Below are 15,102 nucleotides of genomic sequence, written 5' to 3' on the forward strand. Positions count from 1 at the left end.
TAATAAAGCTTCTCAGCAGTTCTTTCTACTGGAATATGAAAGTAATCCAGGTATTTGAAGGCATGAAATGGAAGGACTCCATCTCTCAGGGGTTCAGATGGATGTTAAGGTCCTAGCCATGATTAACTGGCCCAGGAGTGTGTCCATCCTCTTTATACATTCAGGCCATATGACATAGTTTGGCTGAAATCCAGATGTCCACAGACTCCAGAGTTAGCTTTCTCTTAAGGAAATGCTTACCTGAAACTGGACCAGGATACAGCAAAGACCAAGGGAAGAAAGAAAGCTTGAATTATATGACTGCAATATTCTGCAAAATCACACTTCAGCTTCTGTTCAGCTTCTCCTTGGAGCTGAAAATTCCTTAAGTTTTGTCCTGAGAGATGACCGCGTGAATACTATATTCTCTGACAATTTCCAACACGATTCCATGTAAGGTTATGTGACAAGGCTGTATGATAAGGCTATGTGTGGGGGTGGGCATTTTATGCCTGTGTGTAACACTGTCACTTGGCTTTTCAAAGTCAGAAATTCCCTGCAAATCCACTGGAGAGGATAGTCCAGCATGTGGCAGGTCAAGTAAATGCCATCCCTTACTCTCATTCTTTCTCCCACACTTAGTTCACTAAGTTGTAAGCGTCTGAAGTCATTCTCGGTGAGTAAAGCTGGACCACTCTGAAAATTTGTGGCTGAGGGCTGGACCCTCGTCATCGTCACGCACTTTGTCACCGAGACAGGTAACCCATGGTTACTGAGCTCAGATCAGTTAAGGGGCAGAGAGCCTCCGCTCCTCACTGCTCTATAAAAGGGACCCAGCAAAGGGACCCTACCAGCTTCCAGTTCTCCGCCTGGGTGAGCCTGGGAAGCAAAGCCTGAGACCTCCGGAGCAGGAAGCACCAGCAGCAGAGGCAGGGCCGGCATGGCCCCCACTTTCAAACTTCAGTGTCACTTCGTTCTGATCTGCCTGCTGGCCCTAAGAGGAGAGAGCCGGTACCTGGAGGTGAGCGATTCCCTGGGGCTGACCCATCGCACCTTGCAGCCCTGAGTGTCCAGCCTTGGGGGCGGGCAGGCTGCCTCTGCTCTCACATTATGCTGGGGTTAGCTCTTTCTTCCTCATTCACTGCCCCTCTCCCCCCGGGTTTCCCCTAGGTCTTTCTGCCTACCTCTTCCCCCTTTCCCTCTGGCCCCTTGGGGATAACCCGATCTGATGGAAAAGGTCTAAACTGCCCCATCTTCTGCGGATCCCCCTGGAGACATTGATCTGCTCACTTGCTTCTCAGTGCCATGGGCAGGGAGGGTACCCCGCTTCTGATCCCCTCTCCCCCTCCCTGAACTGTTCTGGACTGATTAATTTTCCTGGCCAGCTGCGGGAAGCAGTGGACCACGACCCTTTTCCACATCTCGCTGGTGGCGCCAGCCAGAAGCGGGAGCTGGAGGGGGAGCCGCTGTACCGCCGCGCTCTGCGTGAGTGCGGGCTACCGGCCGGGGGCGGTGGGGGCTGGCCGGACCCCTGGGAGGGAGCTCGAAGCCCAGATTCCCATCGAGAAGGGTTGGTCGGAGGAGGTGTCCCCGGGCGAGATGGCGTGAGGCTCCGGGAGCCGGGCGCTGAGGCTGGGAGTTGCGGGCGGCGGAGAGAGGCTTCCCCGGGCGGCGCCGCGGGGGCCGCAGCCCTGGACCGCCAACCGCGCTGCCCTCGCCCAGGGTGCGTGGACATGCTGAGCCTCCAGGGCCAGTTCACCTTCACCGCCGACCGGCCGCAGCTACACTGCGCCACATTCTTCATCGCGGAGCCGGAGGAGTTCATCACCATCCGCTACGACCTGGTCTCCATCGACTGTCAGAGGGGGGACATCCTGCAGGTGAGGCGCCCCTGGGCCAGGTGGGCAGGGGACGGGCAGTGACCGGGTCCCAGCTACCCAGCAGGGAGAGCCGGTAATTAGATGCTCGGCTGGTGCCGGAGTGGGACCCCCAAGCAAAAGGAACCTCCGCTCACTCCTTGAAGGGCTGGCGCCTCCTGCCGTGGTTGAAGCTCCCCTCTGAGCTCTCGGTTCCGGCGCTTGTTGCATCCTGGGGCAGATGAAAAGTGGTACAAGCCCATTTAGCAGGAGCGCCCAGGTCGGCGAGCCCCGTGGCCCCGGTTAGAAGGCGACCTCACACGTCTGAGATCTGAGCCCGCCTTGCTCCGGCAGGTCCCTCTCTCTGTGTGGAATCGTTCCAGGCTCCCAAAAGCTGTCTTCAACGCATGGGTGACCCGATTTTGGAGCAGAAGGGCACGGGCCGCTGGGAGGCATGCTGAGAAGGAATCTAGTCTGAGGCAGGGATGAGGTGTGGGCAAGTCCTCCAGTCTCACAGCAGCCCCACTCCTAGTTCCCTGTGAGCCTTAGGGGTCAGCTCGGGATGGTTGCTGGACTTCTCCCGTCCAGTTAAAGTGAGCATGAGCAAAACTCTAAAGTGGAATTATCTTGGAAACTGTCAAATGCAGTGGAAAAGAACTGATCTGATGAAGGAATTTGTAGCTGGTAATGTTGCTAACTCGAGCTAGGTTGAACTCATTAAATTGGAGACCTGCGGTGATTTTAAGAATAAAGTCAATAGACTCTGACCTTTTGTCGAGCCAACTACAAACTTCAACAAGTGAAGGAAAAAATTCCTAACTTGCATACCAGACGTTATTGTCTAAGTGTTAAAGTAGTTCTTGATATTTAATGTGTGATGAGTTTAAAGATGAGGGAAATGGGTATGTATAACCACCGGCAGGTAGGTAAAGTTCTTGCTCCAGTTTGTCCTTTTGCTGTCTATTTTTGAGATATTTTGTTCATATTTTAATGAGGAAAGAGAAAAACTGAAGCCCAGATTAAGCTCCTGTGGAATTCTTCTGAAGGTAGGATGTGTGAAAAATAATGACCAATACAAAAATGTATATCATCTGTAGTTTTATTTATCAAGGTGACTGAAATGATAAAGTATAAGAAAGTATTTGCTTCGGATACATTGGAGTTTATAAAGGGGGGGGAGCAATAATTAATTAATTAATCATATGACTTGCAAACAATCCAGTCAAAATATATACAAATTGAAAGCAAGTGTGCAGGGGTGTAGTCGTCTATTCCCTACTTATAATTGGAGGCCCATTGCTGGGGAAGCTTTCCCCCCTTTTCAACACACTTATAATTTCAGGAGCCGATGGAATTGATCATCTTTGTGTTTTTGTTGGAAGGTATTTGATGGTTGGATTCTCAAGGGGGAGAAATTCCCCAGTTCCCAGGATCACCCTCTCCCCACGACTGAGAGGTACATAGATTTCTGTGAGAGTGGTCTTAGCAGAAGGAGCATCAGATCCTCCCAGAACGTGGCCATGATCTTCTTCCGGGTCCATGAGCCAGGAAATGGATTCACAATAACCATGAAGACAGATCCTAACCTCTTCCGTAAGTGGACTTTCCTGTCTTCTCAGTTAGAAGGCAGGAATTGGGGGGAGAGAGTGTCCATTCTACTTTTCAAAGGTAGTATCATTGCACAGACTTAAGAAATTTGAAGTGAGGAAGGATTTGAATTGAAATTCTTTTGTAATTAGAAATGACCTAAACGATATTTGTGATTCATTATTATGAAAATCAAATCAGTTTTTAATTTACCATGCTAGATAAGATACTAACTTATGGTAGCTAGAATTCTAATTTTCCCCTGGTCTTATTTCTGATCTCCTGAGTTATTACAATGTATTCAGTGACAAACTTTAATCCCTCCAGTCATCCATTGACCTGGATTCAGATATGAAGTCTTTGAGATACTTAGGTAAATGCTGAAAGACTGCGTATCTGGGATGTGTAGACAGATTTCATGCCTGAGCAGAGGGTTGGACCAGAGGACCTCAGTGTTGCCTTCTGAGTCTGAACCCATTGCTCTAATTTAGTTCGTTTCTGATGGATACACAAAAAGATGCTATAAAGCTAAATAGCCCAGGCCTAAAACACATTATCTTAATCAGAATGATTTCATTCATCTATTTATTATTTTTCCCCATTAAGAGGAAAATGTTTGTAAAAAATCAGGTAAAGAAAACATAATCATTTTTGGTTGCATACAATAGTATTAATATTAACACTTCATGTGATTGAAGAATGGCGCCTACCTAATCTGCCAAAAAATAAAGTACTGACTGATCTCCCAATTTTTATTTTTAAAAACCAAAGTAACTTTTTATGGAAGAAGCACGCAGAAGGGCTCTTTCTGAGGACTGGAACATATACTACTAGAGGACAGCTATTTCTCCTGTATCTTGTTTGCCTAGAAATCAGAAATTTTCTAGAGTCATCAAGGAGTTTCAGTTCATTTGGAAATTGTGATTAAAAATATAAGAAGGAGGCAAAAGGTAATTCTGACATAATCTGATCAGTCAGAAACTTTTGTCCGATAATTGTCCAAAAACAGCACAAACTCTGATGCTTCTAGTTAAAAGAATAAATTTATTGTAAGTCTAGATTGAGATACAAAACAAGTTTTCAGAACATTTGGGGAATAAATAAACATTAAAGATTTACCTTTTAGTCAACTTACCACTTAATACCCAGTAAATATTTATCAGACATAAGCCTGGTTTCTGTTTTTCTCAGCCTATTTTGTAACGGGTTCAATATTTCCTTACTTTATTATCTAAAAAGTAACATATATCTAAAAGTTCAGTTAATAAATGGTTTCAGACCACCAAGTTTTGAATTCTGATCTCCTCTTTAAGCCTTGATTCTTCCAGACTTCCAGATTGAACTAAGCCTAGTTAATGAAGTATTCCTAGAACTTACACAGCTAGTATTGCTTGGTTGGTTATTAATTTATGTCTTCTGAGTGTTATAAATAAGGTGACCCCCCTGAGATTACAATTAGAAGCCCCTTACAGCCCAGGGCCTCTTAACAATGTGGATATATCCCTGGTGGATTTTATCCCCCAGGTCCTTCCCATCTCCAAAATCACCTTTGTGATATGTATTCTCTTCTGGGCCCCAAGCCCCTAGACCATTAACAGAAGCTTAGAATAAGGATAAGATAAATTTCCACAAAAGCATACAAGATAGTGAAAATGTGATTTTGCTTTTCTATAAAGCCTGCAATATCATCTCCCAGACCCCGAATGGAAGGTTTACTCTGGTCGTGCCGCATCAGCATCGCAACTGCAGCTTCTCCATCATTTATCCTGTGGCGATCAAAATATCCGATCTCACCCTGGGACACTTAAACGGTCTGCAGTTAAAGGTGAGTCACTTATTGCTTCCCGGTCACTTCCTAAGGCCCCAGCAAACTTTTGAGAGCAGAAGTAATCATACAGGGCGAACGTGGATGAATGGGAGTGGTAGGTCCTTCTGTCTAACCGTTCCATCTCACACAAGCCTGCCGTTGCTGCCTGAACACACTCTTCTATTTCCGTTATGCTGCAAGCCGCACGCTCAGGTGCCCCTTCTGCCTACTTGAATACTTTTCTCATGATGTAAGAAATGTTTCCAACTGGCAAAGTTGTGGCATATAATTACAATTGAACTCTCTTGTACTCGCCTCTTTTACAGAAATTCTCTCCTAGCAGAACCTAGTGTGAGTCATCTACACAGCTGTTTTTCTGATTATTGGAATTTTCTTTTAACATGAAGGAAGTGTCTTCATTGACAGAACTGTGTGATGAAGAAATGCTAAGTGTAGCAGAAAATATGAAATTGGATTTTCATATTGCAAAATACAGTAAAGTTTTGAAGCTATTTTTTTTCTTTTGCATTACATATCATGCTATACATTTGGCAACAAAACATTAGCTGAGACTCCCCATCTACTTTTCCCCCCATGAACTGCTTTATGGACTTTGCAATTGTGCTGACCTTGACCACATTTACTTGCACTGGCAGCTTGTTTCCTCTGAGTCACCCTCACCTCCTTTTATGTTCTCATATGCCTAGGTTAAGACAACTGATATATTCATCGGCATCGAAGAAAGTCATCAAAGAAAGTTCCTAATCAGATTTATTTGGTTTCAGTGAAACCAAATATATAAGGCTAGGGCTGAGAAAAGCAGTATGTACAACTTCCTTTAAGCCCTAAACTCATAGGCCAGTGCTTATATTTGTTTAAGTTGAACCTTTGTGGAAGAATAATCCTTTGATAAAGACCGGGATAAGTGGATGTCTCTGGCATAACCTTACTGGCTTGAGATTGTGTGTCATTCTTGATGTTTAATATAGAAGATAAAAAGTATGGTAGATTGAGAGATCTGCATTTTTTTAAGCTATTTTTGGCTGTAAGGAGTAATCCTGGTGCTTACCATTTAAAACAGTGTGAAGTCTGCAGTGTTTTAAGTATTTGTTGCTTTAAAAAAATTTTTTTTTAGGGTGCTTACTATGTGCAAGACCTTATTCTAAATGCTGGAAATTAGCAATGAACAAAGCAGGTTCTCCTCACATGGAATTTACCTGCTAGGGGATGAGACAGGCAAAAGAATAATATGTTTCAAACAGTGATGCGTGCCCTACAGAAGATGAAGCAGAATGGCGGCTAGGGACAACGTGGGAGAGAGGGCAGGCAACTGCGTGAGGTAAGATGGTCAGGAAAGAAACCTTTTGAAAAGGAGACATTTGAAGTGAGATTTCAGTGATAGGTAAGAAGCAGTCAGCTGCCCCAGGAGAGCTGGGAACAGAGCAACAGTAGTGCAGAGGCTCGGAGGCAGGATGGGCTTCTTGAGTTCTGGAAACAGAAAGAAGCAAAGGTAGGGGCCTTTGGCATGATATAGCCCCAGGGAGACAGGCAGGGCCAGGGCAGAAAGCCCAGCAGGTCATGTTAAAGAGTTAAGAGTCTATTCTGAGTGCAGTGGCAAACCACTGAAGACGTTTGGGCATAATCCATCTGACCATGCTCAGGTGGGTGAGAGGGGCTGGAATTGCTGGCTTCGTGATCAAATTAAATAACAAAGTCCATGATGGGAAGGAGAGGATTGCCCAAATGTCATTCTGGCTTCCATGAATGTTGATGAGTGGGCTGTAGCAGCCCGAGTGGTGCAGGAGTGCACCTCAAAGGCCATCGTCATCGTCTAGGCAAGAGGTGAGAGTAACTTAGTCCAGGGAGGCGGAACCTCCACAAAGAAATCTAGAGGATCGTGGTTGAAGAGCTGAACCCCAGAGGGCCCTACACAACTCAGCTTCTGCCGTTGTTTACTGAGGATAGCTGAGAGGTTTGGGAAGAGGAGAGATAAGTCACCGAATGCCAAGGAGTATATGCTCCCAACCTCTTTGTTTCTGGGTTTTGTTCCCTCATTTTTTTTTGTTGTTGTTGTTGGCTGCCCTGCACAGCATTTGGGGTCCTAGTTGCCTGACCAGGGATTGAATCCATGCCCCTTGCATAGGAAGCATGGAGTCTTAACCACTGGATCACCAGGGAAATCCCGATTGCCCTCATTTTAGTTTTTATTTCTTCCCAACTTCCTATTTCCCTTTTCTCTCTCCTGAGTCTGCCTTTTGCCCTTCACCTCTTCCTGTGAAATTTGGAACCTATAGAGCCAGCTGGAGTGTTGAGTCTTAAGTCATGTTCCCCCTGGACACCCTCTACTCAAGGGAAAGGCAGTTATATTTTTTCCCCTTTACTTCTAAATGGCTTATTCACTCTTCATACAAGAACATGAGCCCTGTACACAGTGGGGCTGACTAATCCTGTATTTTATGGTTTGATGAAATGTGTAAAATGCATAGTTATAGTAGGTGCTTTAAATATGTATACCCCACCACTTGCTTCCTTTCACTGGACAAATAGATGCTGTTATATTATATTCTATTTGTTGCTTAGTTCCAGTTGCATTTCAATAACTTCCTAATGTTGGACTGTGTGTGTTTATGTATGTGTGTGTTCAGCACTCTATTTTAGAGTTTGGTTCCTATGTAGTATGGTCTACCTGGTTAACTTCTAAGCATCTTGCCACACTCAGCTAGGTCTCTTGAGTGTACCTCCATGAAGACGAGGATCACAGGCAAAACTGGCGGTGTAATTTGTGGGGGACAGCACAAAATGAAAACACGAGGACTTTATTTTTAAATTATTAAGAATTTCAAGATAGTGACAACAGAGCATTAAGCCAAGCTCTAGGCCTCGTAAGTGTGAGCCCTGTGGATGTGGGCGATGGGATCCCAAGGCCAGCCTTGATCACAGGAGGGGCAGAGAGGGGCGGCTTTGTTTGCCTGGGAAATTGAAGCCCGGGAAGTTCTGTAGACGAGACAGAGTGGAAAGGATGAAGGGAAGCAGAAAAAGGTGGTTACGGTGGATCACATAGAGTTTTAGACTAGATAATTATTTTGAATAGCTTGAAATAAATTTACTTTAGTTGGATGGAGAAAGTTGATGGTAACTCTAGCTAATCTGAGTCCAAATGAGGGTTCTCTTTTTTCTTTACTATTCTTATAACTAATCTAAATCCTTATCAGTAGAAAGGGCAGGAATTGTCTCCATAGCAAAAAAAAAAAAAGCTTTTATAAAGAAGAGGAAAAGAGGTAAGTTGAAGGAAAAAACTGATATGGAAGCCCTATTTATAAAAATGCTGACTGCATGCATTAAGAAATGCAAATAATTCAGTATATATGTCCAAATGATTTAAAAATCAAACCACTTTTAGATGCAATTTTTATATACTGTATATGGAGTTTAAAGATTCTGATTCATCGTTTTAGTCCTTGCACTTGTAAAAAATGTTTTTTAAATGCACACACATTTAAATAAATGATTACTTAACCAATTTAGAAAAGCAATTCCTTTTTTTTTCTTTAAAAAGTCTTAGTTTCCGGAGTCTTGGATGTTAAATTAAATGGCACTTCCAGGCTGTCTGGGCCTAAAGGAGTGAATTCACCAACTTGCCATTGGTTTGACTTCGGTGGGAGATTTAAATTCGTCTTCCTCTGCCGCTTTGTTCTCTTAGAAGTCCTCCGCAGGCTGTGGGGGAATAGGAGACTTTGTGGAGCTGCTGGGAGGAACTGGTTTGGACCCTTCCAAGATGCTGCTTTTAGCTGATCTCTGCTACCCTTTACGTGGCCCAGGTAAGATGGTTCTTTGATTATTATTTATGTGCCTATTAAGATTGTTTTGCCCTGATGCTGAGAAAGACCGAGGGCATGAGTTTGAGTGAACTCCAGGAGACAGGGAAGGGCAGGGAAGCCTGGGGTATTGCAGTCCGGTGGCGTCGCAGAGTTGGAGACGACCGAGTGACTGAAAAACAACAAGATTGCATCCTTAAATAAAACACTTCAAATTATTTATATGAGAAAGGGTAAGTTCCACCAAAAAAGTTTGATTTTGCGCATTGAACCAACGTGAGGATTTTGCATTTGAGCCTATAAACAGTATCAAGAATACAAGACCACAATATCTGACACTGGGAGAGGAAACTTATGAAGTAACAAACTTGCATGTTTAAGGTTGGCCCTAGGTAAAACTGTGAAAATGGCATAGAACTGTGCTTGTTGTACCATTTGGAAAGTCCCTGCTTTCATCCTCTCGGGACTAAAGAGTTTGCTGACTGAAAACCATGGTTCATATAGTGTATGTATCATCAATTAGTAATAATATAATGATAAAGTAATATCTAAGTCATTTTACCATATATATGTATATGTGTGTGTGTATTACTCATAGTAAATACATTAAAAGGTGATTCATTTTATTAGAAATTCTCAGAACTGCTAGAATGTCCCCAAGGTCTAACAGCAAAACCAACCTCTGAAAGACTACTGCCAAAAGAGAATTCTGAAATCTAAAGTGGTCGCTGGTAATAAAAGACCAGGTTAGCTCTTGGCGCAGCACCAAACAGAATCAGGTTTTCTTTATTATGAATCAGTGAGGAGTTTCCATTTGATCAGGCTCAGGTAGGGTGGGGTGAAGGTGGAATTGCTGACTCATGACCAAATTAATTAATGAAGTCCAAGTGGGGAGAGAGAGGGTTATGTGAAACCTTTCTATAAAGGTCTCCCATTTCTGTCCTTCAGATGCAGGAATCAGTGATTATGGATTAAGAGACAAAAGTCAAACAAGAGCAATCTTTCATCCCTTATCATAGCCCCCTTCCTCTCTTGTAAGCACACGTCACACACCAACTAAATAATGAAACAGCAAATCAGACCTCCTTTTGATCAGCTGTTACCTGTTTAATTAAACCCAGATCTGCCCACCAGTATTTTCACTCTCTAAGCGAATGCTGGGATCTTAAGCAAAACCTTGCGAATAGAATTAATATACACAGATAAAGGGAAAATATTTCTAAAAACCCACTTTGCTAAAAATTTGGGGCTAGTTTATGCTAATTTACACTTGAGCCCTGGTTTAAACCAGTGGCTTCTCTCCATTTGCGTTCTCAAAGGCACTGGATCCTTCCATGCTGATGGAGGGCACCTGTGAGATGTGTTTGAGCTGGATAAAAAGATTGGATTAAGAACTGTTCTAACGCTCACCCCTTAAAATTTAGATCATTGAAGCTATGGTAATTTTGGTGCATGAATTATATAATTTGGCTTAGGGAAACGTGTGTGTGTGTGTGTGTGTGTGTGTGTGTGTGTGTGTGTGTGTGTGTGTGTGTGTGTGTGTGTGTGTGTGTGTGTGTGTGTGTGTGTGTGTGTGTGTGTGTGTGTGTGTGTGTGTGTGTGTGTGTGTGTGTTAGTTGGACTCTTTGCGACCCCATGGACTGTAGCCCGCCAGGCTCCTCTGTCCATGAAATTTTCCAGGCAAGAATACTGGAGTGGGTTGCCATTTCCTTCTCCAAAAGGTTGTGATCAAGGCCAAATATTTTGCCTGTTTTATCTAATTGAAACCAGTCTTAGGATAATTCGAAGGTTTGAATTATCTGACTCATTGGTTCATTTTAGACTTCATTTTTTTCTTTCATTCATCATGTTTCCATGAGCCCCTCCTAAATTGTTCATACAGTGAACTCTTAGGTATCTTGCCCTTTAGATTAGATTGAGTTAGGAATATGTCAAATAATAAATAAATGATATGCACATCAACTAAAGGAAATAAGGCACGTTATGTAAAGTTCAGAGTAAGATCAGAAAAGAATGACCTTCCCAATCATTTAAAGAAAATTAACTTTGGGCCTCGTCATAGAAGCTTAGCCTAGACTCCCTGGCGCTTATATTAAAATAATTACTGGATTTATATTTTATTATCTCTCCAAATTGACTTTTACCTAAATAACTTTATCTGGCTGTTTTACTTCATTTAAACCCAGGTGCATGTTTTTGAAGTAGCTGTTATAGAAGGATAATAATGTTTCTCAGAATTTAGTCCTTATAGAGACAAACAGGGGGAAAAAGATTGAGAAAGTTAAAATAGCAGGAAGGATTATTGTAGGGTAGATATATCTTGTCTCAGAAACCAGCTTGAGGTTGAAGAAATAAACTAAGAATAACTTTTAATAAATATACTGACTTTCACGGAACAGCAACTCATGTCGGTACAGAGTACAAACAGTTGGTTGCCAGGAGGGAAGGAAGTGGGAAATGAAAAGAAAAAAAGATAATTCTGTGAGGTAATGAATGTTAACTAGCTTGATTGTAATGATCATTTCACATGTATATTTATATAAAAGCATCATGTTGTGCACCTTAAATACATACAATTTCTGTCAGCTATACCTCAACAAATGGGCTTCCCTGGTGGCTCAGAGGTTAAAGCATCTGCCTCCAATGCGGGAGACCCGGGTTCGATCCCTGGGTCGGGAAGATCCCCTGGAGAAGGAAACGGTAACCCACTCCAGTATTCTTGCCTGGAGAATCCCATGGACGGAGAAGCCTGATAGGCTACAGTCCACGGGGTCGCAAAGAGTCGGACACGACTGAGCGACAGAACGGAATGGATACCTCAACAAAGCTGAAAAAAAATTTAACCCCCTCCATTATTCTTGTCTGGAAATCATTCCATGTAAGAAATACAGGAAAAAATTAGAAAAAGTACAAGTGAACAGTAGAACGAAAATTAGTACCTTTGGTGTCTGTCTAAACCATGAAAATGCTATTTTTATTTATATGTAAAACAGAATCTTTATCTAGGCTAGAAAACAATAAACAGGTGATATTTTTGGTCTACATAACTGTCTGGCAGTACAGTCCATTCTTTAGCCCTGCCCACTAAATGCCACCTGGGCCTCCAAATAGAAGGAAGAAAAACAACCCCTGCAAATTTCCAACCTGTCCCAAGGGGGCAGCACTACCCTCCACTGAGAATGCAACTAGAGGAAGGATGCGGCGGGGACAGACGCTTGCCTTCGTCTGCCTTCACCGCCAAGCCTTGGAGGTAGGAGAACATAAAAGCGCAAGGAGCTAGCTTCTTACTTCCTTATAGCTAGTTTTATTTGACAGTGTTCTTGCACACGAGGAGAAAGGCTAAGTTCAGTTTCATTGCTCAACAACTGATGACACAGTTGACTTGAACGGCGCGGGTTTGAACTTCCCAGGTCCACTGACACCAGGGTTGTTTTCGGTAGTGGATACTGCGGTACTACACCACCCCGGGTTGATTGAACCCGAGGATGTGGAGCCTCCGGTCTGGAGGAGCCATGGATGTGGAGGAGAGATGATGAATTAGATGCAGATTTTCACCTGTGGGGAGGGTGCTCGGCCCTAACATGCAGGTTGTTCACGGGTCAGCTGTATATTATAATGAACATGAAAACAAAACCGTTTCATCCGATGGTAGATGCTTGGTTTGACTACGTGAGAGGCAGCTGCGTCTCCTTGCTTTCGCCCTGTTTAAATGGTCTTGTGGACAGTGATGGCTTGGCTCTGTGGTTTCTAACCTGCTGGGAAACTTACTTTCTCCGTGAATTGTAGCCCAGATGAAAGTTGGCTGTGATCACACGGTGCTGCGCATGGTCTCCAGTGGAAAACATATAAATCGTGTGACTTTTGAGTATCGTCAGCTGGAACCATACGAGCTGGAAAACCCGAATGGAAACAGTATCCAGGAATTCTGTTTGTCTACTCTTTGAATTAACAAGCCAATGATTTCCATACTGCTAGCTAAGGGAGTTTTTAATGGCTATTATATATGATTTTGATGAGCAGCTAGTTAAGAACCTTTCATTCCAGTCAGTATTCCCAACTTTGAACACATATCACACACACTAATTTTTGTAACTTGCTTCTTTTTCATTTGTTATATAAATGACCACATGGCAGAAAATAAGCCCCTCTCCCTTGGTAGAAAAAGTTTCCTATAATTCTTTTATATGCTATCAATCTGAACTGGTAAGACAAGTGCAAAGAAATGTGCAATAAAAACTTGTATCATAAGGGAAAATAATACAAAGAAATGAAAATGATGGTGTTATCAGTTTTATAACAGAAAATGCATGTCTGTGTATACCAAAGTAGTAGCATTTGTTTATTTTCTGTTTATTCTGTTTATTTTCCGTTTATTCTGTTTATAGTAGAGAGTAGTTGTAGCTGGTATTATTTCTTGATTTGTAACAGCTTGTTTTTAACAAACATTTGTAGTATGGAAAACATTTTGCAATTGTAAATACAAGCATGAATAAACATATTCAGAATGTTGGCACCTCAGCATCCTGCTTTGTTTACCTGAGTAGTTACTTGCCTTACTACCGTCAGAAAATAATGTTCTCAGGAGAGAACCAAATGCTGAACTAAATCATTCTAGACTTCTTAGAGCTCAGAGAACTCTGAGTTGGTAAGTAGAATTATTAGGTGCAAAAGGTAAAATTTCAGTGTTTGCACAAACAACACTAACTCTTTGGTCATGATGGGGAAGCCGGATGTGGGGATCACTTTCCCACTCTTCTCCAAGAAAACTGAGAATACATGTCTTTGCCACAGTGAAGATTGTACTTTTCAACAAGGGCAACAAAGGCCTTAAGCAGAAATCTGAGTACTTTTTTGGTACCAAAGACAGTTTATTGTTGACTGAGCCTTGTCCACGATCAGCTTGAGACCAAGCATGTGGGCCCATAAAAAGACACCTTGAGGTCAGAAATAAAGTCTTGAGAAACAAAGGAAATACTCCAGAGTGAACAAGTGCTCTTTGGATTAATGGATGCAAACTGCAAACTGTGCCATAACTAATGGCTTGATTCTGGGTCCCCAAATATATTTAATATAAAGTTAATTTTATAATAGAATATACTGGAATCCCATATACTGGGATTGTTAACAAAATCTGGGAACCTGGCAGAAAGAAAAATAGTGACTGAAAACACCAAAAATACCCAGGTTTAAGCCTAAATTTTGTCTCAGTAGATATTCTGGGATGAGTAGATACTTTAGCAAATGCATGAGTAAATGCCTAAATGGATAGATGGATAAATGCTGGGATGAATGAATAAATGTCTAAACAGATGGCTATATAATTCCTGATTAGTTATGTAAGATGCTGGGTTTCTTTTATAGAAAATAAATTCCATGAAGTTGAACCCTTTTATCTTTTTCACAGTCCCTCTAGTGGCCAAAGAATTAATGCAGTCGCTTATATACCAACAGAAGTTTCTGGCTCTTAACACTCATGATCCCCTTATACTAAGTAGGGAAAATAAATGGTCTGCGGTCAGGAGGCAGGTATTTTTATCATAGAAGTAGGACAAGTATTTTTGTCCCTCAGGGACATCTTGCAAACGACTTAGCCTCTCTGCACTAAGGTGGGTGGGACTGTGGTCCCTAAGGTTTCTTCTAATCTTGACATTCTGCAGTCATTTATTTATGACATGTGACTTCAGAGCTTGTTACTGCATATTAGAGTACACTCTTTGAGAGGACAGTCACTCCAGTGAACTGTCTGTGACTTATTCTTTGGATAACCATGATATAGCAAGGAGAGATAAGAAAGCCTTCCTCAGCGATCAATGCAAAGAATTAGAGGAAAACAATGGGAATGGGAAAGACTAGAGATCTCTTCAAGAAAATTAGAGATACCAAGGGAACATCTCATGCAAAGATGGGCTCGATAAAGGACAGAAATGGTATGGACCTAACAGAAGCATAAGATATTAAGAAGAGGTGGCAAGAATACACAGAAGAACTGTACAAAAAAAGATCTTCACAACCAAGACAATCACGATGGTGTGATCACTGACCTAGAGCCAGACATCTT

At 42.5% G+C, this 15,102-nt stretch overlaps 1 protein-coding gene across 1 annotated transcript; it reads left to right on the forward strand.

The window, feature by feature from the left end:
• The first annotated feature begins 660 nt into the window (after positions 1-660).
• CRHBP (corticotropin releasing hormone binding protein) lies at positions 661-13,546 on the forward strand. The gene is made up of 7 exons (XM_055436331.2): positions 661-1,000; positions 1,365-1,464; positions 1,702-1,859; positions 3,218-3,428; positions 5,099-5,247; positions 8,930-9,047; positions 12,831-13,546. Exons 1-7 carry the CDS (start codon positions 920-922, stop codon positions 12,986-12,988), a joined length of 975 nt encoding a protein of 324 aa, XP_055292306.1. The 5' UTR covers positions 661-919; the 3' UTR covers positions 12,989-13,546.
• Positions 13,547-15,102: the final 1,556 nt, after the last annotated feature.

This window comes from Moschus berezovskii, chromosome 9 (assembly GCF_049115385.1).
Source record: "Moschus berezovskii isolate FMDL1 chromosome 9, NW_MosBer_1.0, whole genome shotgun sequence".
In the NCBI taxonomy this organism is placed as follows: domain Eukaryota; kingdom Metazoa; phylum Chordata; class Mammalia; order Artiodactyla; family Moschidae; genus Moschus; species Moschus berezovskii.